Here is a 26805-nt window from a genome sequence, read left to right on the forward strand (position 1 = left end):
TCTATGGAATTCAGTGACACTAGCATCATGGTATTTAGAACTTACAGCTGCATCTAAAATGTACTTCTCTTGAGACAATTTCTAGCAGTTCCAAACCAAAAACAAATTGCAAATTTTATTATTTCCTTCTTAATAAGGGAAAACACAAGACAAAAGCCTCGAAAATGGTAGGCAGTGAAATCTGTACCACTGTAAAGAATCACGAACAAGACTGGGCAATAACACACTTTAGAAGTGAGGATCATTAGTTTTATTATTTAAAAAGCTGAATTAAAGTTAATAGTTAATAAATGTGTTCAGATTCTGACTTACAGTTATTTCTTTTCAAACTTTTTCTTTAATATTTATGGGGTGGTGCCTCTCTTATTTTGAACTCTTCTGGATTGAACCTTGGTGTCCGTAGGAAGCAAATTATTTAAGTTTTATGTGAAGCAATGTAGGATTTTTCTATAAAGGTCTGAAGAACGTGCGATGCAAAGAATGAAAGCTACACTGTGTATTTTTTAAGATCCTGGTGAAGTTTTGAAATGCAAGATTTTGATTTTTCTAAATAATCCCGAATCGACAAATAAAGGCGAGTCGTAAAGAAGGGTATGAGTATTCTGCATGAAAACCTTGTCTGCAATGTTCAAACTTCTTGTGGGGCAATCTGTGTTACAAGACTCTGCAGAGAACGTGTTTGGGCAAATCTGTGATATGGTAAATAGCTGCCGGTTTCGTCTTGTCCCGCAGATGAGAAGGGAAAGTAATAGATCAGCCGCGCCCGTTCCATAGCGACGCGGACAGCTGTACAGACGCCTCGCGAGCCCTTGACAACAAGCCCTGGGGGGCGATTATGCGAGGGAAGCGCAGTGCACTGTGGGAAACGCCCGGGCTCGACGTTGCCGCCATTTTGTCTCTGTCACTCTCGGAGTGGCGCGGCTGCAGCGTTTTGTCGGCGAGTGGAAATAGTCGAGGCGGTAATAATTGGGTCGGTGGCGGAGAGGCACCATGATTTCGGCAGCCCAGCTTTTGGACGAGCTTATGGGCCGAGACAGAAACCTCGCCCCTGATGAAAAGCGCAGTAACGTGCGGTGGGACCATGAAAGCGTGAGTGTTGCTGAGCTTGGGCCTTCGCTGCCCTTTTAGGCCTCCTTGCTCTCGGTCGTTTTCGGATGTTGGGGTAGGAAGAAGGAAACGCGGCATAGTCCTAAATTTGCCTGGGCGAGCCTAAGGTAGGAGGAAAGAGAACCCGCACCCGTTTTAACTGAGAAGTATAGCGTGGCAGAAGGCGATTGCGCGGGTTGGAGGGCGTTAGGCCTCTCGAGGGGAGAAAGAAGTAATGGGGTGGGGGGGGAGAAACTCGGAAGGGCTGTCTTCTAGCGAGCGGCCCTGAAGATGGAGGACGAGCCAGGCAACGAGGCCCATCGCGCACCATATATTGAATCGCCGTATATTGAGACACTGTACATTGAATTATTTGTACTTTGGAAATGTGGCGCCTAAGAACGCGGGGTGGAGAAGTAGGTGCGCGCGAAAAAAAGGAGAGTGAAGGTTTTGAAGCGTGCGAGTCAGTTTCAACCGCAACCCTTTTCTTCTGTTGGGGAGGGAAGGTTATTTCACAACCGTAAATCTTTTTATCCTTCTGCGTGTAAAAATATGAAAGATAAAATAAGTCAATAATCAAACAGATACCAGAATTTTACATCGAGGAACATTTTCTCCTACCCGTTATGCCACTGTGAGGGTTACCTCAGAAAATTCTCAGATGACTCCCTTGAATTAGGGAAAATGTTTCTGAATTTGAGATGTTCGTACAACTAGGTTCTAACCTACCATAGAATAAGTGTATTGAAGTCTTTAGGATAATAGAAAAAAGATAACACGTTTCACTTATGAAATAATAACCCATGCATTTATTTCAGTATATATTGAAAAAATGAGATACCATGCCTTGGAGTGATTTATAGTACTAAACACTGGAAGATAAATTATATTGAATTCATTGAGAATTTTTTCCAAGCAAGTGTATGGAATCCTAACCTTCATTGTCTCAAACAAATGAACCCAATTTGAAGTATGACAGCATTTGCCTTTATTTGTTGTTCAAGGAAGTAGAAATCTTAATAGGCAGTGAAATACTTGCATAAACTCTTGTAGTAGCACTTCTCTGATTCAGAGTGTTGATTAAATTAGACTAATTAAATTTAAATGGGGGGCCCTGAAAGCCCTAATAAGCAGGCATATACATAGATTGAAGGCTATTGCTAAGCACATTGATTTGTGCTTCTTAGATTGTAAGCCGCCCTGAGTCTTCGGAGAAGGGCGGGATATAAATGGGATTTTTAAAAAAATTATCTAACCCTAGTAGTTTTAAAAGAAATTTACATGGTTTTAAGTCCCCATTTTTAGACTAGATAAATGGGTTTTTTAAATAAATAAATAAATAAATCAGTACCTGGAATTAGTTCTACTATTTGCACAGTGAATAAAAAAGTCACATTGCTTGTAACTGCTTTACTGTACTACCTATCTCATCATCTTTTTGTCCATCAAGTAAGAGGGAATGTGCATGTTTATTTTAAATCTTAAATGCTTGTTGAAGGTGTCATTTTATAAGGCTTTGACTTTAAAACTATGCTATTCAAGTTTATCACTACATCAACAAATAATAAACTCTAAAAATATGGAAATATTACAGCTTCTTCACAGAATTATATAATTGGAGGGTACTTTAGGTCAACTCTGGGAATCTAGATAAGGTTCAGCGAACTTCAATTCAACTGTACCAAGATGAAGTTACTTTGGTTCTTGATTGGACTGATGGCTCCTCATCAAAGTGCATACTATACCTTCATGTGGTGTACCAGTTTTGCCCTTTTCCTGGATCAGGAGGCACTGTGCTCAGTCATGCTTTGGTCACCTCCTGAGTGAGTTCAGGTAATTCATTCTACATGGGACTGCCCCCAAAGAACATCTAAAAGCTTGAATTAGTTCAGAATGCTGTAGCATAAGCAATTGTAAATATGTCTTCACTTTTTTCACATTATACCTTTGCTTCTCAAGCTGCACTGGCTTCCAGTTTGCTTCTGGTGCAATTTAAGGTGCTGGCTGTTACCTCTAAAGCCCCAATGGCATGGTACCAGGGTATTTGAAAGACTGCCTCACTTCCATCATTTGTACCTATCCCATTAGGTTGGGCAGGAAGGACATAGATAAATGCATATGGGTTGCCAAGTGCCCAGATCGCAATCACATGACTGCAGGGGTGCTGCAATAGTCACAAGTTCAGGCAAGGGTTGTAAGTCCATTCAGCACTGTTGCGATTTTGAACAGTTACTAAATGAATGCTTGTTAATCAAGGACTACCTGTGTGATAGCACTGAATAATTTAATTTAATTTAATAATATTTATATACCGCCCTTCTCCCTGAGGACTCAGGGCGGTTCACAGGGCAGAATAAAATACTAAATACAAACGTTAAAACAAGATTAAATAATTGCCCATATTAAAACAGTTGGAATCAAATTCTAAAACACCAAGATTAAAATTAAAGCACAAGAATAAAAACCCCACCAATCCCCATCAGGCTAGGCCGGCTTGAACAAACAGAAACGTCTTGAGATCGCGACGAAAGGAGCGAAGATCGGGCGCCATCCGGAGCTCTACCGGTAGCTGGTTCCACAGCTCCGGAGCGCCCACAGAGAAGGATCTCCCCCTGGGGACCACCAATCGACATTCTCTGATCGGTGGCACCCTGAGGAGGCCCTCTCTGTGGGAACGCACAGGGCGCAGGGAGCTTGATGCCGGCAGCAGATGTTCCCTAAGGTACTCCGGCCCCATGCCATGAAGGGCTTTAAACACTGTTACCAGTACCTTGAATCTCACCCGGAAGACAACTGGCAACCAATGCAGCTCACGGAGCAGCGGTGTAACGTGGGAGTATCGGGAGACTCCCAACACAACTCTCGCGGCTGCATTCTGTACCAGTTGGAGCTTCCGGGTGGTCCTCAAGGGCAGCCCCATGTAGAGAGCGTTGCAGTAGTCTAGACGAGAGGACACGAGCGCATGAGTGACCGTGCACAGATCATCCCGGCTAAGATAGGGCCGCAACTGGCGCACCAGGCGAACCTGGGCGAAGGCCCCCCTAGTCACAGCTCCTATATGGTCTTCCAAGGTGAGCCGTGAATCTAGGAGGACTCCCAAGTTGCGAGCCCTATCCACGGGGGGTAATAGTTCACCCCCCATAGCCAAAGGTGGAACATCCGAATAAACCCGGGATGAAGGTATGCAAAGCCACTCAGTCTTGTCGGGGTTGAGCTGGAGTCTGTTCCTCCCCATCCAGACCCGAACCGCCTCCAGGCACCGGGACATCACGTTGAGGGCATCACTGGGGTGGTTTGGGGTCGAAAGGAAAAGTTGGGTATCATCAGCGTACTGATGATACCCAACTCCAAAGCCACGAATGATCTCACCCAGCGGTTTCATGTAGATGTTGAACAGGAGAGGCGAGAGGACCGACCCCTGAGGAACTCCACAAATGAGAGACCTCGCGGTCGACCTCTGTCCTCCTGCCAACACCGACTGCGAACGTCCCTGGAGATAGGAGGAGAACCACTGTAAAACTTTGCCTCCCACTCCCAATCCCCTGAGACGTCGCAGCAAGATACCATGGTCGATGGTATCGAAAGCCGCCGAGAGGTCTAATAGGACTAGAACAGAGGAATATCCCCTGTCCCGAGCCCTCCAGAGATCATTCACCAGCGCGACCAATGCCGTCTCCGTGCTGTGCCCGGGCCTGAAACCCGATTGGTACGGGTCTAGATAATCCGCTTCATCCAGGACCAGAGGGAGCTGATGCGCCACCACACTCTCAACAACCTTCGCAAGAAAGCGAAGGTTGGAGACCGGACGAAAGTTGTTTAATACAGCTGGGTCCAAGGCAGGCTTCTTGAGGAGAGGCCTCACCACCGCCTCTTTCAAGACGGCGGGGAAGCAACCCTCACTCAAAGAAGCCGATATAACTGCCTGGAACCAGCTGCGTGTCCTCTCCCGGGCTGCATAAACCAGCCAGGAAGGGCACGGGTCCAATAAACACGTGATGGTGCTCAGCCTCCCCATGATCCTGTCCACTTCCTCCGGAGTCACAGAATCAAACTCCTCCCAGATGATATCGACAAGACCGCCAGTGTCCTGATCGTCAGACTCTGCCCAGTCAGAGTCCAGACCGGTCCGAATCCGAGCGATTTTGTCCGACAGATGTTGGTTAAACTCCTCGGCACGACCCTGCAAGGGATCCTCCCTCACCTCCTGATTTAGGAGGGAGCGAGTCACCCTAAACAGGGCGGCCGGGCGATTATCTGCGGACGCGATAAGGGTGGCGAAGTGGTTAGACCTCGCCTCCCTTATCGCAGCGAGATAAGACCTAATGTAGGCTCTTAGTCGCAATCGGTCGGATTCGGATCGGCTGGACCTCCAACCGCTCTCTAGGCCCCGTCTCCGACGCTTCATCTCCCAAAGCTCCGCAGAAAACCATGGAGCTCGACGGGATCTGCACCGGGTCAGGGGCCGCAGGGGTACAACTCGGTCAAGAGCCTCAGTGGCCGTCCTTTCCCAGGCTTCCACTAAGGCATCTGCCGAGCTGTGAGCAAGGGAGACAGGTGGGGACCCCAGCGCTGCCTGGAACCTCTGGGGATCCATTAAGCGTCTGGGGCGGTACCATTTAATTGGTTCCAAACACCCACGGCGGGGGGTGGCAAAACGGAAGACCAGCCGCAGGAGATGATGATCGGTCCATGACAGGGGCATAATAATTGGAGAGCCCCCACCAAGATCATCTAACCACCGTCCAGATAAAAAAACTAGGTCAAGGGTGTGGCCTCCCTCATGAGTCGGTCCCGAAATTACTTGCGTCAGGTCCATGGCCGTCATGGAAGCCATGAACTCCCGAGCCAACTCAGATGATCCTCCCAGCGATGGTAGATTGAAGTCCCCCAAAACTATAAGTTTCGGGAACTCAACCACCAGCCCAGAGAGGACATCGAGCAGCTCAGGCAGGGCTGCTGCTGCGTGACTAGGCGAAAGGTACACCAGCAGCAAGCCCAACTTCATTGAAGTTACAGCAGTTGCAACACCAACATGAACAAAATTCAGGCACTGGGCAGCCCGCCCACTCTTACGACTGCAGATGGACTTCAGCTCCCCACCACCACCATTTCTCTCCATTTGGTGCCTTGCACAGCAGCACTCTTTGACAGCACTGGGGCTGAAGTAGAGGCCTGGGCCTTCAATAGTTTCAGCCATCCACTGTCCCTGAGCCTTTACTTTAGCCCCAGTGCCACCGCCTGGAGATTCTGTTCTCAGTGCAGTGGCTTTTTTGAGCAGCTGTCCTGCACTGTGTGTTCATGTTAAACTTGTGGTTGATAAACACACCCAGATTCCTTTCTCAGCTGCTGCATCTAAGCCAGATCTCCCTTATCCAATATTAAGGCTTTACATCTTTCCTTATTCAATACTTAGGCCTTATATTTCTCCCTGTCAAATTTCATCTTAGTGATTTAGCCCATGTGAAACTTCACTGATTTATCTACATTTTTGTTGGTCTACCTATTTATTTAACATGATTAATTGGCTTTTATAACATTAGTCATACTTAGAGATGTAAAATTTCCAGAAATTTTGAAGCCCATGAGAAAAAACCATTTCCCCTGTTTTTTTCTGGGAAAAATAGAAATTTTGGAAAAATTGGAAAGTTCAGTGTGGAGTAGTTTTACAAATTGCCTGAAATGCAGTGTATATAAAAATATGCTTGCAAAAGAATAGATAACCACCCCCCTTTCCCTCAAAAGCAACAAAAAAAGCAAGAAAGCATGAACATGGAAACCAAACTGGAGCCTTTCCCCTGCAGTGCCCTCTAGTGGCACAAATGCGTATTTCTCTTGTATGAGAACTGCATAGAGAAGTAGAGTGTTACTTGAATTGTATTTCAGGATTTGCTTGTCTTCAGCTGAGAGAACTTGCAATATTTTAAGACTTTACAAAATGTCTCAGAAATCTTCATTAAGGTCTTCATGTTACATAGTTTGAATACCATGTCATAATAGATATATTATTTATCATTGGAAAAGAACATATTCCACATTCCTTTTTTTCCAATTTTTCCGGGGGGGGGAATGGCTTTGGGGGAAAACTGATTTTTCCTCAATACATAGTGTGTTAACTCATTTAACACCATCAAACAACATCTGCCTATCCCTAGTCTTTTGTAAGGGCTTAGTAGGTGGATAAAAATGTCAAGTTCAGTCTAAACATCTGGCTGAATAAATTAAAAAAATACATACAATCCAGAATTGAGAAGACAGCAATAGATAGCAAATGCTGTCTCTGCAAAAAAAAAAAGCTAAAGAAACAGTGGACCCCACCTAGTTAGCTGTTGCAGGAATATTGCACAGACTGACTACAAAGAACATGACAAAGTAGCAATTGGAATATCTGAAAGAGATACCATTTGCTTACAAGCAGGAACCGGTGGGAGCATAAAATAGACAAAGTAATAGAAATTAAAGACACTAAAGTGCTCTGGGACTTTAAAATTCAAACAGACAAGCATTGCTCACATAATACCCCTGACTTGACAATTGTTGATAAAAAAGACAAAAATCTTAGTAAACATGGCAGTACCAAGAAGAAAAGAGAAAAAAATGGGAAAAATCACAAAATAAAAGACCTGTGAATAGAAGTAAAACAGCTTTGGCAAAAGAAAGCAAAGATAGTGCCAATAGTGACAGGTGTCTTGGGTGCAGTTTCAAAACAAGTGGAACACTGCTTGAACTCCATTGGCATTGATAAAATCACCGTTGCAAAAGGCAGCTTTACTTGTAACTGCTTGCACCCTGCAATGATACCATCAAACAACAACATCCTTGGGAAGGATTCAGTAAGTGGGAAGAATGTCAAATCTAGTCTAAACATCTATCCAGCTGAGTATGCGGCAAAATTCACTCCATGTCAAACAGTAGAAGAATTATTAGCACAGGTATAGTAATGGAAGTTGGCCTAGAGAAATGCACTAAAGTTGCAATAAACCAGGGTAAAATCACAGATAGTAATAAAATTGAAATGCTGAATGGCCAAATCATCAGGAGCCATCAGGATGAAGTTTACAAATATCTGGGCATTTTACAGTTGGATAACATCAAGTATGGACGAATTAAAAATGTGTGTAGTAAAGAATATATCCAAAGTGGGAAAATTACTAGAGATGAAATTAAACTATGGAAATACTATCAAAGCCCATCAATAAATGAATCATACCCGTGACACAATACACTGCTGGAATTATTAACTGGACATAAGCTAAAATGGACAATTTGGATTGAAAAGCAAGATAATCTGTGATTATGCATTACATCCCCATAATTGTATTGATGGATTATACTTGTACCTCAAATAGATGCAGAGGTTTACTTTAAGTCATACAAACTGTTAAAGAAGAAAGTATGAATTGGCTGATAAAGACAGCCAAGAACAAGCACCAATGCAAGTTAAAAATTAGAACTTACTGAATGTACAGAACACAAACATGAATATCGAGAGTTATGTAATAAAATCACAAATAGAATGTAGGCAAGGAAAAGCATTAATTTCTACAAAAGGTCAAGGGTAAAATTGATAAAGATAAAACCAGTGGGTTACAAGTGAATAATACCTTCCATTTCCAGTAGATGCAGAGCCCAGTAGATGCTGCTATTCAGTAACATGAGCTACTCTATAGAATAGTGTCTTAGAAATGAGACCAACTCTCAGTGCAAAGGGGGCGGGGATGGCAGTGGTACATTGGTGATTTTATTTGAGTAAATCTAATATTGGCAAAAAAGTAATTATAATCTTGTTCTTACATTTCAGGTTTGTAAATATTACCTCTGTGGATTTTGTCCAGCTGAATTATTCACAAATACTCGTTCTGACTTAGGTGAGTGTGTGTTTTCTCTTTATGCAGTAATTGATTTAAAATTTAATGATAGGTATAACTTCTCTATGTCTTTAAATTATTTTAAAATTGATTAAAATCTAATTATGCAAATGTTCTTAATAGATTACATTCTAAGAACATTCTAGAAGTTTGTTTATTTTTAATATGCATATTAGGTTTAAAGCAACAAAATGTAGTTTTTGTTTTGTTTTGGAAATACCATTTAGCATTAGCTTTTCAATCTATCTTTCACAACCTTTCTCCATGTACACTATGTTCTGATGGATTGTCCTAGTCTTTGAATCATGCTTTAGATCTAATAGCCACAAAATTATATCCCAGACTTAAGGTTTGATTCATCAGTATACTAATTCATGATATGGAGATTGCACTAAATACTATTGCACACAGCTGTTTTATTAATTAATTGGTTGATTAATAAATGTATTTAAGCTTTTGTATAACAATAAAATATTAACTATAAAATGTAATAAATGTCTCAGTATAATATTAGAATCAAGACACTGAAAAATATATTTGTGTATATATATCTATTCATAACTATAGCTTTATATCATTCTCATAGTGTAGCAAGAGACTATTATAGGTAGTCCTCGCCCTGCAACAGTTCATTTAATGACTGTTTGAAATTACAGAGGCACTGAAAAAAGTGACGTAAGATCATTTTTCACTCTTAGGACTTTTACAGCATCCCCATGGTCGCATGATCAAAATTCAGACTCTTGGCAACTGACTCATATTTACAACAGTTGCAGTGTCCCAGGTCATATGATCTTTTGTGACCTGACAAAGTCAGTGGGAAACCAGATTTGCTTAACAACTGTAGTGATTCACTTAACTGTGGCAGGTTGTAAAATGAAGCAAATTCACTTAACTGTCTTGCTTAGCAACAAAGATTTTGGGCTCAATTGTGATCATAAGTTGAGGATTAGCTGTATTGTTTAAACATTGTGTTGCCAAAAAATTAACTTGCTTAAGGAAAAAGTTTTTGAAATTTTGTGGTCTTTGTTTTGCACAGTATTATTAATTATATTAATAATATTTTTTCAGGTCCATGTGAAAAGATTCATGATGAAAACCTAAGAAAACAGTAAGTATATGTGTAATTTTGCTTTAAAAGTTTCTAATAGGTATAGCTAAAAAGAATAATCTCAGTACAAAATCCCCACCTAATATTAATTGAAATTGAATCGCTCATAGTTTCTTTATGTATTTGCCATGTATTTTGGTTAAACATACACTGTCTTTATTATTAACCTTCAGATACATTTTGGACATTGATAGGTATGAGAAGAGTTCTCGATTCATGAAAGTAGGCTATGAAAGAGAGTTCCTTCGCTATTTACAGAGCTTGCTTGCTGAAGTTGAACGTCGAATTAGAAGAGGCCATGCCCGTTTAGCATTATCTCAAACCCAGCAGTCCTCTGGTGTAAGTATAAAAATGATAACTAACCATTTTGCATTTTTGAATTCACATTTTTTCACAAGTTTAAAGTAGCATGATGTCACATACTATACAGTACAGTATAGACTTGCCTGGGGCTGTAGCATAATTATGAAAAACCATTTAATTTATTTAGAAAACTCCATTTTACTTATTACATGGGTAATAGAGTAGTACCTCAGATTTACTGCATTACACATGACTTCCTTCTAATTGTGTTGAATTTATGGGAAACAGATCAATATGAATTTTTCAATTGCTCACCTAGAATCATTGTCCCCAGCACCTCTCATTTCTGAATAGATACAAATAGAACTATTTTTTCCAGTTTATGCCAGCTTTGTATTTAAAATGAGTAGTGTGATAGACATAATAACGATTAGTAAAGCAAAGGACTTTTATTTGGATAATAATTACCTTTTTATATTTAGCAGGCAGCAGGACCTACTGGCAAAAATGAAGAAAAGATTCAAGTCTTAACTGATAAAATTGATGTACTTCTGCAACAGGTAGAATTATCTTAACTATATTTTTAAATAAAAATTATATAGAACCTAAATTAAAGCTTAAAAGCTTTTTTCCTTTCTAATAGATTGAAGAACTAGGTTCTGAAGGAAAAGTAGAGGAGGCTCAAGGCATGATGAAACTTGTTGAACAGTTAAAAGAGGAGAGAGAACTGCTCAGATCTACAACTTCAGTAAGTAAGCGTCACAAAGAACTATTTTACTTTAAGATTAAAAACCGTTATCAAATGAAATCAAATCTTAGCTATTTAGTAAAAATGTTTTTTCCTAAGTTTATGTAAAATGTTTATGTGTGTGTTTCATATAAATATTTTTATTCTTCACAAATCAGACAGTTTTTATATAAGCTCCAGCAAAATAATCTGGTAGGTATTCTGTAATGGATGGGCATGAGATGAAAAGACCGTATATGTATGTATGTATGTGCTAATCTAACTGGAGTCAAATGCCGGCAATGTATAAACTTTCACTGCAGTTCTTGAAGCTGAAGTAAATTTATGTGATTTCCATAATTCCAAACAATTTGTCTTCTGAAAGGATTTACTATGATCAGAATTCCATGATTCCTTTAAACCATGGTGTGGATCTCTTATTTCTAATTGTAATAATAAAAATGCATTTTTGAGATTGTTCCATTTGGTTGTTCTAATTAATTAAGTATTAAATTCTCAAAATTGGAATAAGGCCAATGAAGTAGAATTCATGCAAATTGCAGGTACAGCATGTCAGGTTTTTCACAACACTAGCATACAAAGTGTATCTTTCCTTCAATTATTGTCTCATAAGTGGGTTTTCTGTGGCATCTTTTTAGGAACCTAGCCCTATTTGCTATGATTGAACTTGGATTGTTTCAAACCATAGTGCTTTTCACAAAAATCCTGAAAACAGCAATAATAGCACCGAAAGAGATGGGATCTCTTGTTCCCATCTCTTTCGATGCTGCTATTGCTGTGTATTCTTCTTTCCAAATCTCCCGACAGTCTGCTAAAATTGTTCGCCCTCATTATTGCTGATCTTGAACTTAGCTGGTATAGTCCCCCCCCCCTTTTTTTTTTTTTTGAAATTTTAAGCATATGGAGATACTAATGTCTAGCTTTTGGTTACCATATTTTGGAATCCCTGAATTTTAAAATACTTGAATTGGTATATACTTATATTATGGAGATTGACTCTTGAATGAAGAGTCAAATGCTTAACTGCTGTTGTGTGGCTCTTCAAATTAATGCCTGCGAGTTTCTGATTTCATGAAACTAAAAGAAATGTATGTTCTATATTGTGTTAGGAACTGCTGAAAATGCTTATGAGCAAAATTTCCATGTCCTTTGTTCTTCTGGACATCTTCAAATGGTCTATAATATATCTTCAAAAATGCTTTCAAATTGGCTCACACAGTAGAATTGAACATAAAGATAACTTCTTCATAGTTAAATATCTATTGTAAGGGAGAATTATCATGTAATGAAAGTTCTTATGTTTGGGGCCAGCAAGCCCCAATATTATGCTAGTTGTGTTCTTAGGGAAATTATTTTGAATAACTTACATTTTTAATGTAAAATTTTAATTTTTCAATTCAAATATCAATTCATAAATAGGACATCTCTTTTGTTGTAATTCTAGAGCAAATTGAGAATTTTAGAGCACAGAAATGAAAAAACTGAATTCAATGCTTAAGAGAATTTAATATATTTATTTTCCAGACCATTGAAAGTTTTGCAGCCCAGGAAAAGCAAATGGAAGTTTGTGAAGTCTGTGGAGCCTTTTTAATTGTAGGAGATGCACAGTCCAGAGTCGATGATCACTTGATGGGGAAACAGCATATGGGCTATGCTAAAATTAAAGCTACAGTAGAAGAATTAAAAGTATGTTGTGCTATTTTTTCATATATATATAAAGATTTGTCCCATGTTTGGGGCCTAGCAAGGTAATCTAAATAGTTAACAAGCATTTAACATACACACACACAACAGAATGTGTGTATGTATGAAACAGAATGTGTTGCTCATTGAATATTCTGTTTGGACTAGTGATTATTGCTAATATCTAATATTTCCAGTATATAAAGGTAATCCTCAATACCAGTTGGGACTAGAATTTCTGTTACTAAATAATGCATTTGTAAAGGGCATCACTTAGTGATGCTAATCTCTGCAGGCCTTTGTTGCCTTTGTTAATTGGAAGTCACTGTTAGGCAAGGAACTTCCTGCCAGCTTCCCACAACCAAAGTCAGTGGGGAAGGCAGTAGGAAGCTGCAAGTTCCAGTCCCACAAGCGGGTAATTGGCTTCAGTTGGATGGGGGTGGGGGGGGAGAGCATGGGGATGCAGGGGAGGGCCAGGGAGGATGTAAAGGGGTGTGAAGATGGCCAGCACTACATGAGTGCAGAAGGGTTGAGGTAGGATGCATGGGTGTAGGAGACATAACCCTGCAACCTTCCCTGCTAGCATCCCTATTGATTTTCTTGGGAATTCAGCAGGGAAGTTTGTAAATGATGATCATGCTTGGCAACCAGTCATAAGTCCAAATGGATTGCCAAGTACCCAGGTCACAAATCAGATTGGCTGCAGGGTGCAAAGATAGCTGAGGACTGGTTGTAATCACCATTCATTCAATACCTCAGTCATGGTCTGAATGGGTATAGGTCGAGGACTACCTGTGGGGGGAATGCCATTAGGAAAATTGTTTTCGCATACGCTACTTTGAATATTGAACCTCGGGCCCTTGTATATAGGTGAATTCTATATACTGTGCTATACATAGAAAATTTGTTATTCTATTTTAATCATATTCCAGAAAAGCTGAAATATTCAGTATTTTGAACATAAAAATAATTTGTACGCTGCATAAGTTGTGAAGACTAGTCCAATAGAAATAATTGGGCATATATATATTATATATATTATATACATATACATATACATATACATATACATATACATATACATATACATATACATATACATATACATATACATATATATATATATATATATATATATATATATATATATATATATATATATATATATATATATTATGCCCAGTTTATTGTGTGATTAATTAACAGGATTCCAACATCTTATTTGGTTGACTGACTGCTGTATGCAGAGTTTGTGAATATAACACAAGCAGGAATTAAATAATTCTTATTTCTTAAGACTTTGATTATGAAATCTAATACAAATTTTATCTTTGTATTATTATTAGAGTTGCAAATCTGATAATGGAATATGCTGGGTTTGTATTTCATATACAATTTTGCACAATGGCAGAATTATGAAGGTGTGTCTCTGAAAACTAGAAAGATTTTCCTTGTTAAATTTAAATTCAAAAATTTTAGCTTTGTAAGCAGTGTTGTTGTTGTTAGCTGCGAAGTCGTGTCTGACCCATCGCGACCCTATGGACAATGTTCCTCCAGGCTTGCCTGTCCTCTACCATCTTCTGGAGTCCACTTAAGCTCACGCGTAGTGCTTCAGTGACTCCATCCAGCCACCTCGTTCTCTGTCGTCCCTTTCTTCTATTGCCCTCAATCTTTCCCAGCATTAGGCTCTTCCCCAGTGAGTCCTTCCTTCTCATTAGGTGGCCAAAGTATTTAGCTTCAGGATCTGGCCTTCTAAAGAACAGGCAGGGTTGATCTCCTCTAGGACTGACCGGTTTGATCGCCTTGCAGTCCAAGGGACTCGCGGGAGTCTTCTCCAGCACCATAGTTCAAAGGCCTCCATTCTTTGGCGCTCAGCCTTTTTTATGGTCCAACTTTCACTGCCATACATTGCAACTGGGAAGACCATAGCCTTGACTATACACACTTTTGTTGACAGGGTGATGTCTCTGCTTTTTAGTGTGCTGTCTAGATTTGTCATGGGTTTCCTCCCGAGGAGCAAGCGTCTTTTAATTTCTTGGCTACAGTCCCCATCTGCAGTGATCTTGGAGCCCAGGAAAATAAAATCTGTCACTACCTCCATTTCTTCCCCATCTATTTGCCAGGAATTGAGAGGGCCGGATGCCATGATCTTGGTTTTCTTAATGTTAAGTTTCAATCCAAGTTTTACACTCTCCTTCTTCACCCGCAACAAGAGGCTCTTTAGTTCTTCTTCACTTTCTGCCATTAGTGTGGTATCATCTGCATATCTTAGGTTGTTGATATTTCTCCCTGCAATCTTAATTCCAACTTTTGATTCATCTAGCCCTGCCTTTCTCATGATGTGCTCTGCATATAAGTTAAATAGGCAGGGCGGCAGTATACAGCCTTGCCGGACTCCTTTCCCAATTTTGAACCAATCAGTGGTTCCATGTCCAGTTCTCACTGTTGCTTCTTGGCCCACATATAGGTTTCTCAAGAGACAAATAAGATGGTCTGGTATGCCCATTTCTTTAAGAACTTGCCACAGTTTGTTATGATCCACACAATCAAAGGCTTTAGCATAGTCAATGAAGCAGAAGTAGATGTTTTTCTGGAACTCTAGCTTTCTCCATGATCCAGTGTATGTTGGCGATTTGATCTCTAGTTCCTCTGCCTCTTTGAAATCCTGCCTGTACTTCTGGTAGTTCTCGATCCACATACTGCTGGAGTCTAGCTTGTAGGATTTTAAGCATAACTTTACTAGCATGAGAAATGAGTGCAATGGTGCGATAGTTTGAACACTCTGGCACTGCCTTTCTTTGGAATTGGAATGTAAACTGATCTTTTCCAATCCTGTGGCCACTGTTGAGTTTTCCAAATTTGCTGGCAAATTGAGTGTAGCACTTTTACTGCATCGTCTTTTAAGATTTTGAATAGCTCAACTGGAATACTGTCACCTCCACTAGCTGTGTTGTTGCTCAGCTTTTCTAAGGCCCACTTCACATTCTAGGACAGGGGTGTCAAACTCAATTTCATTGAGGGCCGCATCAGCATTGCGGTTGCCCTCAGGGGGCCGGGTGGGTATGGCTAGGGTGGGCGTGGCCTACTGGGTGGGCGTGGCTAGAGTGCGTATGGCCTACTGGGTGGGCATGGCCAGCTCTACATCATTCGCATCAAGGGTGCCTATGGGGGCCTGGGCAGGTGTGGGACAGATCTGAGGGTCTCTGGCAGAAGGAGGGTCTCTGGGCCAGGGCCAAGGCAGTGGGGGCCATTCCCTCACTGTTTCCAGGATGGCTTCGCGGGCCACATGAAACCACTTTGCGGGCCGGATCTGGCCCCCGGGCCTTGTGTTTGACATGTCTGTTCTAGGATGTCTGGCTCGAGGTCAGTGACCACCTCATTGTGATTATCAGGAACGTTAAGCTCATTCTTGTATAGTTCTGTGTAATTTTTGCCACCTCTTCTTAATCTCTTGCCCTTTTCAACTTCTTTAAAATTAAAGATAAAGACATTATCTTTAATATACTGTAGTCAAATTCTGTACAGTAGTCAAATTTTGTTCTAGTAATATTTTGGGGAAATTTCTTTTTCAAGGAAAAATTAAGAAAAAGAACTGAAGAGCCTGAACGCGATGATCGATTAAAAAAAGAGAAATTAGAACGAGAAGAGAGAGAGAGGGAACGTGAAAGGGAAGAAAAAGAAAGAAAGCGACGACGTGAGGAAGAAGAAAAGGAAAAAGAGAGGGCTCGTGACAGAGAAAGACGAAAAAGAAGTAGATCACGAAGCAGACATTCAAGCAGAACTTCTGACAGGAGAGGTAGTCGGTCAAGGGATCATAAACGGTCAAGAAGCAAGGACAGAAGACGAAGCAGGTAAGTATCTAGGAAGCGGCTAAAAACATTACAGTGATAGAAAATGAGGAAATACTGAAGTTTAATGCTAAATGTTTGGATGAAAACTGGCCTAAGAAATAGAATCCAGTTTTCTGAGGACTTTCTAAACCCTCTTTAGATGACAAGTTTTTAAATTCTTGTGGTAGATATTTAAATACAATTACATTTTTATTAATAGAAGTCGGGATCGACGCAGAAGCAGAAGCCATGACAGGTCAGATAGAAAACACAGATCACGCAGCAGAGATAGAAGACGGTCAAAAAGCCGGGATCGGAAATCATACAAGCACAGAAGCAAAAGCAGAGACCGAGAACAAGAAAGGAAATCCAAGGAAAAAGGTTAGTTCATCTCAATGCTATTAAAATTGGCTGCAGAACTATGCCACCTCTAGGTGGACACAGGTGCTCATTTTCTCATAACTTTCTGAACTGTTGTAGCAAACTCTTGAAACAATTTTAACCTTATTCCTAAGCACTGCCACATATTGCACAAGACTTAGATTGCAAGTAGATAGGTTTAAGTAACGGTGTCATATGTTATAGCCTCTTAGTTAGCCAACAGCTAGCTTTTACAACGCCTCTCAACTTTTATATTCATCAGTATGTATATTTACTCAGTTGAACATTGTGTTGCTATTTGTCCTCTATACAAATTTCATAGTACTGAAATCTATTGAGGTATGGGGATTTATGTTTTTTTTTGTTTGCTTATTGGCAACCACCTACAGCTATTTATCTTTTCATGCAGTTTCACTTTTCTTCCCAGCACATCACTTTTTCCATCCTTGTCCGTGGCATTCTAAAAAAAAATTACAATAGACTGAAGATTCTCTTGTTAAATCTTTATAAAAATTAACAAAGCTAGTAGCTTTCCTTATGGTGAAGACTACATTTCATTCATTTCTTGAAGGTGTGCTGTTCATACTTTTTCCAAACAAAAAACCATTAACTTTTCAGTTGTCAGCATATAGTATAATTTAAAAGAATACAAGTATAACTGCTTTTTTAAAAAGAGGTACTTTCCTCCACCAATGAACTTTTTAATGTTTCTTCTCCAAGGTAGTTCTCTTAGTCTTGAGGTTAGGTATGCTTACAATTTGCAAGTTTTTATTTTTTTCAAAATAATTTAGAAATAGCCTCCTGCTTTGCTAAGTCTTGATTATATATTCACTGTTAGCCCTGAGCTTCTTTTTTCATTAGGTTCTGTCTTGATATTTTGGTCATTTGCAATGCAATTCTGTACATTACTTGTAAATAGACCCCACTAAATAAAATTGGGTAGACTTCAACTCTATAGATTGCAGCCTTTAATTGTGAGCAGTTTCATTTACTCATTGTGTAAATTGCTTTGTAATTGTTACATTAAACGTATACAAATTTTGGTTATTTTCCTGTCATGTGGAATTTTCATCTTAAGTTTTTTTCTTCAGTTTGGGTAATAGTTAACAGAAACGTAGCAGGTTACTTCATTGGATATAATTCTGTCTTTGCATTGCCTTCTGATTAAGCCAAAAAATTAATTATTGTAATAATATTTTAATAATGGCTATAATTTGATAGAATTGTCTGCTATTGGTCTCCGGAATCACTGTGTTTGAAATTGGAGTTGCCTATTCCTTTGTATTAATCTCTATCTTGCAAAGAAATCAATAGCAACATTCTCAAATCTATAATGAACCAAAGCAACAGCCACATGTTCAATTGGTAATAGAGCCTTGTCTGCATGTGGAGCTTGTACTAGAAGACTTTGCAACATGATACCAACACAATTGGTAAAATGTTTAGCAGTTGATTCCCTTAGTAAAGATACTGCTGAGTTGAAACAATAAATGAGGCTTATGAGAAAGTTCTACTAGTATTATTTACTGTAGAAATAGTAATCCTGATTGCATTTTTACAGCTTCATTCCCTGTAAGTGAATTTTTGTTCAGAATTTGGAAGCATTCTCAACTACTTGAATTTGAACTATTTCACACTTAATAAAGCAGTTCACAGTATTAATTGAACAAAACATTAGGTATCTAAATAAGCTAATAAAGGGGGTTAAGTGTTTCAATTAGTTTCTTTTACTTGAGTTACTATAACTAATTGGCTACTCTTAAATATGAATAGGGTGACCAACCCTTCTGCATATGTGTGACTTCTCACTTCTGTTTTTCCACACCAGCTTACTGTTGTGGGGACATTTCCTAATTGATTTCCTTCCATGATTTTGTTGAAGCGCTTGTTAGTCATTGCTATGCTAAGTTGTTTGAATTTATGTCCTTATTGCACATAACATTATGTACGTCTAGCAGTAGATTTTAGTAAATGTCATTGAATGCAGCTTTCTGTGGAACATTTTAATGAAGAAAAAAGAACACAGAAATATTCCCTTAGTTTTGAATAGGAGAACTGAAACATTAAGCAGAATTCTCTTCATTGGCTTGCCTAAAAATGTAACCCCACCACCACTATTCCTGCAATTTGAAATCCCACTTTATCAGAACAGCTAATAGAAGAAGAAAAATAAAGTCACATGTTGATGAATGGGCATATTTATCTACTACTAAAATTGATGTCTAAACTTTAACTAGGAAAAACTGTGCATTATAGGACAAAACCTTCTGAACCAAAATAATCTCAAATGGGTGAACCTAGAGAATGTGTCCAAAATCTGGGACCCATGACTCCTGTGGAATTGAAATTTGGCAAATTTTATAAAACATTTTATGACATAAAAATGATTATAACGCATTAATGAAATATAAAATGTCACAAAACATTTCCTGTGGTCAACTCCTGATGTTTAACTGTGCTATACAGTTCAACATGGGCTACTTTCAAGACAGATACATCTCTGAATATGTCCCTGAATTTTTAAGAACTTTTCAAGTACTTTAGAAGCTCTGCCATTGTTGAAGGCATTGAAGAATCTGGTAAGGAAATATTTCTGAAATGATGGCACAAAGGGATCATGCATTGTCTAGTATGTATATACAGTGGGACAAAAAAGTATTTAGTCAGCCACCAATTGTGCAAGTTCTCCCACTTAAAAAGATGAGAGAGGCCTGTAATTTTCATCATAGGTATACCTCAACTATGAGAGACAAAATGGGGGGAAAGAATCCAGGAAATCACATTGTAGGATTTCTAATGAATTAATTTGTACATTCCTCGGTAAAATAAGTATTTGGTCACCTACAAACAAGCAAGATTTCTGGCTCTCACAGACCTGTAACTTCTTCTTTAAGAGGCTCCTCTGTCCTCTACTCGTTACCTGTATGAATGGCACCTGGTTGAACTTATCAGTATAAAAGACACCAGTCCACAACCTCAAACAGTCACACTCCAAACTCCACTATGGCCAAGACCAAAGAGCTGTCGAAGGACACCAGAAACAAAATTGTAGACCTGCACCATGCTGGGAAGACTGAATTTGCAATAGGCAAGCAGCTTGGCGTGAAGAAATCAACGGTGGGAGCAATAATTAGAAAATGGAAGACATACAAGACCACTGATAATCTCCCTCGTTCTGAGGCTCCACGCAAGATCTCACCCCGTGGGGTCAAAATGATCACAAGAACGGTGAGCAAAAATCCCAGAACCACACACGGGGACCTAGTGAATGACCCGCAGAGAGCTGGGACCAAAGTAATAAAGGCTACCATCAGTAACACACTACGCCGCCAGGGACTCAAATCCTGCAGTGCCAGACGTGTCCCCCTGCTTAAGCCAGTACATGTCCGGGCCTGTCTGAAGTTTGCTAGAGAGCATTTGGATGATCCAGAACAGGATTGGGAGAATGTCATATGGTCAGATGAAACCAAAGTAGAACTTTTCGGTAAAAACTCAACTCGTCGTGTTTGGAGGAGAAAGAATGCTGAGTTGCATCCAAAGAACACCATACCTACTGTGAAGCATGGGGGTGGAAACATCATGCTTTGGGGCTGTTTTTCTGCAAAGGGACCAGGACGACTGATCCGTGTAAAGCAGACATGTCAAACACAAGGCCCGGGGGCCGGATCCGGCCCGCGAAGTGGTTTCATGCGGCCCACGAAGCCATCCTGGAAACAGTGAGGGAACGGCCCCCACTGCCTTGGCCCTGGCCCAGAGACCCTCCTTTTGCCAGACACCCTCAGATCTGCCCCACTCCTGCCCAGGCCCCCATAGGCACCCTTGATGCGAACGATGTAGAGCTGGCCACGCCCACCCAGTAGGCCATACGCACTCTAGCCACGCCCACCCAGTAGGCCACGCCCACCCTGGCCATACCCACCCGGCCCCCTGAGGGCAACCGCAATGCTGATGCGGCCCTCAATGAAATTGAGTTTGACACCCCTGGTGTAAAGGAAAGAATGAATGGGGCCATGTATTGTGAGATGTTGAGTGAAAACCTCCTTCCATCAGCAAGGGCATTGAAGATGAAACGTGGCTGGGTCTTTCAGCATGACAATGATCCCAAACACACCACCCGGGCAACAAAGGAGTGGCTTAGTAAGAAGCATTTCAAGGTCCTGGAGTGGCCTAGCCAGTCTCCAGATCTCAACCCCATAGAAAACCTTTGGAGGGAGTTGAAAGTCCGTGTTGCCCAGCGACAGCCCCAAAACATCACTGCTCTAGAGGAGATCTGCATGGAGGAATGGGCCAAAATACCAGCAACAGTGTGTGCAAACCTTGTGAAGACTTACAGAAAACATTTGACGTCTGTCATTGCCAACAAAGGGTATATAACAAAGTATTGAGATGAACTTTTGTTATTGACCAAATATTTATTTTCCACCATAATTTGCAAATAAATTCGTTAGAAATCCTACAATGTGATTTCCTGGATTCTTTCCCCCCATTTTGTCTCTCCTAGTTGAGGTATACCTATGATGAAAATTACAGGCCTCTCTCGTCTTTTTAAGTGGGAGAACTTGCACAATTGGTTGCTGACTAAATACTTTTTTGTCCCACTGTATGAATATGCATTTTTTTTAAGTTTGATTAATTTGATACTAGGATTTGCATTCCTGTCTCTCAATTTGAACACCTCCAAAGAAATATGGTACTGGCATTTCTCTTACTTCATCAGATAGCTTTGACACATATAAGTTCTCATAAGCATAAATTTATCTTCAAGGAATAATGTAAAATAATGTAGATGCTATTTGAGAAAAGTAATGCAGTTAGTAGTCTGCAATTCTAAACTAGCTACTATAGATGCACAGTTTTCTTATTCTAGATTTATCTTCAGCCCTGAGGTTATTCATTCATATACTGAACAAAGGATCCTTTTCCATGTGTCCAAGCTCAAAGCAACCCTAAAACAGCTCCAGGAGACTTGTTCTATCTATTTTTGAAGGGCTGTTAAACACTATTTAATCTAAAAGATAGGATCATTGAACTGGCTGGACAAGGCTGCTTTTCTGCACTGGATCTATATTTGACTGCTATTAAAGCAAAAATGGATCCATTAATACAACCTACCTCATACAATTATCACTACAAAGCAAACGAGTTTCAGTGATAATTGGACTTCTGAGGCTGTTTTTCCTTGAGGTTTCTGTTATTCCTCCTTTCTCTTAAGATTTTTTGAAAGTTACCTATGTAATAAAGTTGCTTTAAGTTTTTTTTTTTAGCAACAGGAATTGAAGCTTTCTTAAGATTTTTTTTTGTTCCTTTGTGAAACCAAAATGTTTAATTTTTCTTGAAGCTTTACTCAAAGAATAGCTTTTGCCTCCAGATCTCAAGCAACTGCATATTCCATTTGGCCATTTCAACACTTATGAGTGCCATGCTTGTAGAAAAAGGTGATCTAAAAAATTACAGTGTAGTCCAGATATATCACATGCATTCTTACAGAAATATTTATTTAAAGGGATAACAATCTAATAATAATTTCTCATATGAAAATTTTCTTGCGGGTCTGTGTACTGAGCCTAATAAGAATGCACTTTATAATAAGAAACAGCTAAATTTTATTGCCATTGTTTAGCCAGAGTACATGCTTGCTTCTGGCTTTACTAATTTACTGATGATTTAACAACACTCCATTGCTAAGAGTGTCTCCTATTACTTCCTAACAATTTGACAACTGCTTGAAATTGTTTTTTAAGGACCCTATTTGAGTTCAAATTTCGGTTCAAATATGTGCTGAGCCATAACTTGTACATGTTTTGCATGTGAAAATTAGGGACAAGTTTGCAAATAAGATGAAAATAGCAAACATATTGCTGCTTTGAAGGTTACTTTTTTTGCTCCCCACAGTCATGGATTATTAAAATATCAGCCTGATGGTGCATCTACACAGACTACTTTCTCTCTTCCTGGCAATGGTGCACATAGGGAGATACTCCTCAGCTGTTGGTGAGGTGATGGGGCATAGCAGGCAAATAAAGGTAAAACAGATGTGGGCTGGGCTGTGGAAGATAGTGAAGAGGAAGCAGTCACTAACAGTTGGGGGCTATACATGAACCTAGGGCTACTTCTGGGAAAGCTTGTCACCAAAATTACTGATTATTAAAACAATTAGCAATCTACTTGTTATTGCTCTATAAAAATAACGTTAAGCCTAAGACCAGGGGTCTTCAAACTTTGCCCTTTTATGCCTGACTGAGGAATTCTGGGAGTTCCACAAAAGGGCCAAAAGTTTGAAGACCCCTACCTAAGACAGTAATATGCATGGCTGATTTAAATAGCCAGATTGAAAACTTAACATCCATACGCTCCTAAGATTTACCTACATGTTAAGCTGTGCCAAACTGTTTTTGGCATTTCTTAACATTTTAGAATTTCTAAACTTTTTAGAAAAATGGTCATTCTGTTCACAGATTATTGGTGTTGTTTCTTAGAAGCAAATCTCAGGTAATACTTTGTTCTGAACTAAATCTAAGTGATTAAGTGTAAGACTTGGTTCACATATATTTTTATGCTAGCTATCTTGAAAGTCGACTGTTTGGATTTGATAGCATATACATAGCCCATGACTTTGATACAAACAAATCACTGCTTCCTGCAGTGTAATTGAAACAGTACTATCTCGCCTCCTTGTTATCCTGTCCACTTTTCCTGAGCTCAGCATTTGCTCTTTCTGAAGGAATGACTCTTTTAACATTTGCACTAAATTTTACAGCTAGCTGATATCTCAGCATGTACTTTTGCAACTATAGTTGATATCTCAGCATATACTTCACACCAAAAGAAATGTGTGTGATTACTGTGAAGTCCATAGTCAATGTCTTCTTTCATGGCAGAAAAGAGGGGATCTGATGATAAAAAAAGTAGTGTGAAGTCCAGTAGTCGAGAAAAACAGAGTGAAGACACAAGCATGGACTCCAAGGAAGGCGATGCTAAGAATGAGGTCAATGGGACCAGTGAAGACATTAAATCTGAAGGTGACACTCAGTCCAATTAAAACTGATCTGATATGACCTCAGATCAGACAGAGGTAAGTGCATTATTTCAAACTTTGATTAGGGCTTTTTGTTACTGTTTAACAGTGCAGCGTAAGTATGTACAGATGAAGATGGATCTAAGACAAGTAAGAAGAGATACTAAAGCAACCTCTGAAGGAAAACACAGTGTAGTCCTGCAAAATCTTTTGAGGTACATTGTTTTGTATCGGCTATTTTGTAGCAGATTCATATCCCCTTTAGTGTGCCTCTTGGGAACCTATTTGTAATTATAGTCACCATAGAATTTAATTATCCTATTTTTATTTTTAGGGGATTTGTTATCTTTTTTAACACTTGATCTGATTTTGTAATTAAGTCCATATTGTGTTCGTGCATCAGAAACATTTATTTTAATACTTAATATTTGAGGCACATATTGGACTATTTTGTTTTTATATAAACTGCTAGTATTTCTTTGTCAAGGATGTTTCTAGTTTTTTTGCTTTGCCTTGCATTCTAATGCAGTTTGTTCTGTAACTCGAGAGCCAGTAGCATTGGATTGATGGAAGTGTAGGGTTTATGAATAATTGCAGCTGACTACCATACCTCACACAGCGTTGGTGTTGTGAGCGGCCCATGAAAAGCCAAATTAAAAATCAAGGATTCAGTCAAACTAAGCAGGTACTCATGCCAGGTACTCCTTTCTCTACCCACATCCATGTTTGAATGCTGTTGCCTGTAATCTTTACGCTTACTGTTGTGTGTTTTATTTACAAAAAGTGAAAAGGAATCTTTGTGAATATTTTGTGAAAATTGTTAACCTGATATTAACTTGATTGGCATTTTCTTTCAACTGTGTGTAGGGATGCAGTGCTGCCCAGAATTAGATATCTTTAAAGAGTATTAAATGCAATAAATACTACCTAATAACCGCCTTGTTACATTCAATGCATTTCAAGTCTTTAAGAGGTATGTGTTTATAATTTCCTACTGCGTAGGAGAATTGCCAGGCAGCCATGGCACACAACAATATATTATTGGCTGATACCAGACTTGGGAGGCAAATGAAATAAAGGCCAATGTTAGGAACACTCAGTAGGTATATATAACTGCCAAGAATATTCACATTGCTTTGTTAAATGGAACTCAATTTAAATATAAAACACCTATTTTTGACTTAGGAAGGATTTTTCAGGGTCATTCCTTTTAAAGAATAGACCCAAATAAAAGAAGCAGTCAAGCATTCACATCCCTTACAACATAGCTTCAACACATCTCAGAACTGCTAATCAGTTACAAAGCAGTCCTGTGCATGTTTACACAGAAGTAAATTCCAGTGTGTTTTTATGGGCCTTACTCCTAGATAAGTTGTGCATAGGTCTGTAAACTTAAAGAGGTACAGTCCTCCAAGCACTGATGTTCAGTCTCTAATCATTCTTGCACCTGAACCTCCATGGAATTACATGAAGCTTCCCAACAGCACTGATTGGTGAACTATGCTATCATTTTTTCCTTATCGCCACATAGGGGCTTTAAGTGTATTACTTACGAGATTTTTGAAGGTAGAGCGGGCAGCAAGCAGGCAGTAGGAGTGACACAACAAAAGTCACCTCTGTTCACATGATCTGACTCTTTCTTCCCAACATTTTTGCATTATAGGACAACCATGTGACAAGCCTGCGAAGAATCCTGAAGACTGCTTAATATGAAGATCTCCTTTAAAATGAGGTGAAAGAAAGCTGTAGTGGCATAGAAAAAAATTAAAGTTCTGTTAGATTTTTTTAATTAAAAAAATAATAATTCAGGACTGTTATGACATCTCAAAATACAAAGAAGTTAATAAGCAAGCTACTGAAAATTTAAGTCTTTTTATCATTTTTTTTCCTATAAGACTTTTAAGATGATAAACAACACAACCTGAACACGAGGCTTGCTCAGTGTTTAATTGCGAGTTTTCATTCTTGAACTACGAAATACAAAAGTAAATGTTTAGTATTCGTGTGACTGAGATTAAAACAAATCCCATTTTTACAGGCAAGCTATATATTAGCTTCTTGATATATTCTAATGGAAATAAAGTATCTGAATTTCTGTTACACATTTGATTGTCATTGAGTGTTTAATATTAAATAGACTTCTTTCCATATAAGTGTGTTCTAGCTCATTCTTCTCTATTCCCTATCCTCTGATTAGGAGAATTTAGGAATTTTCTTAGAACTATTCAGTGGAATATTTTTTTAAGATCTTACATAAAACCATCCCTCTTTATCAACAAAAAATTACAATTAACAGTCATTAATTAAAAAATAGAAAAGCAAAATTATATACCAATAAAGAAGAATATTTGTAGCTCAGGGTTGAGATATGGGGTCCTCGCAGACATTTCATTACCCAGGTAACATCATCAGTGATGACGATAATGATGATAATAATAATAATAGTAGAATTGGAAGGGACCTGGAGGTCTTCTAGTCCAGCCCCCTGCTCAGACAAATGTCTGTCCAGTCTCCTCTTAAAAACTTCCAGTGTTGGAGCATTTACAACTTCTGGAGGCAGGTTGTCAGGGAATTTCTCCTTAGTTCTACAGTAGATTGCTTCTCTCTTTGGTTAGTTTCCATCTGTTGCTTCTTGTCCTGCCTTCAGGTGCTTTGGAGAATAGCTTGACTCCCTCTTCTTTGTGGCAACCCCTGAGATACTGGAACACAGCTATCATGGCACCCCTAGTCCTTCTTTTCATTAAACTAGACATAGCCAATTCCAGCAACCGTTCCTCGTAAGT

The 26805-nt window shown here is 39.3% G+C and overlaps 1 protein-coding gene across 19 annotated transcripts; it reads left to right on the forward strand.

Moving 5' to 3' along the window:
• The first annotated feature begins 858 nt into the window (after positions 1-858).
• On the forward strand, positions 859-26124 carry LUC7L3 (LUC7 like 3 pre-mRNA splicing factor). 19 transcript variants are annotated; one of them, XR_014491362.1, is made up of 14 exons: positions 859-1089; positions 8885-8951; positions 10023-10062; positions 10236-10401; positions 10848-10925; positions 11009-11113; positions 12638-12799; positions 14143-14217; positions 16370-16647; positions 16847-17007; positions 23886-24026; positions 24132-24237; positions 24552-24707; positions 25686-26124. XR_014491362.1 is itself a non-coding variant. In XM_083353940.1 (13 exons), the coding sequence occupies exons 1-13, from the start codon at positions 991-993 to the stop codon at positions 24598-24600; spliced, it is 1527 nt and encodes a 508-aa protein (XP_083210066.1). In that variant the 5' UTR covers positions 859-990; the 3' UTR covers positions 24601-26124. The 19 variants fall into 19 exon arrangements, 16 of the variants coding, with proteins under 16 accessions (XP_083210066.1, XP_083210067.1, XP_083210054.1 ...); XM_083353940.1 differs by having other exon boundaries at positions 24552-26124; XM_083353941.1 differs by lacking the exon at positions 24552-24707.
• The last annotated feature ends 681 nt before the right edge of the window (positions 26125-26805 follow it).

This window comes from Vipera ursinii, assembly GCF_947247035.1.
Source record: "Vipera ursinii genome assembly, chromosome: 2".
NCBI lineage: Eukaryota > Metazoa > Chordata > Lepidosauria > Squamata > Viperidae > Vipera > Vipera ursinii.

Coding starts and splice junctions, on each gene's coding strand:
- LUC7L3 (XM_083353928.1), top strand. CDS start 991: ATGATTTCGGCAGCCCAGCTTTTGGACGAGCTTATGGGCCGAGACAGA. Junction 1,090..8,884: donor TGCGGTGGGACCATGAAAGC/GTGAGTGTTGCT, acceptor CTTACATTTCAG/GTTTGTAAATATTACCTCTG. Junction 24,027..24,131: donor TGAAGACATTAAATCTGAAG/GTGACACTCAGT, acceptor ACTGTTTAACAG/TGCAGCGTAAGTATGTACAG.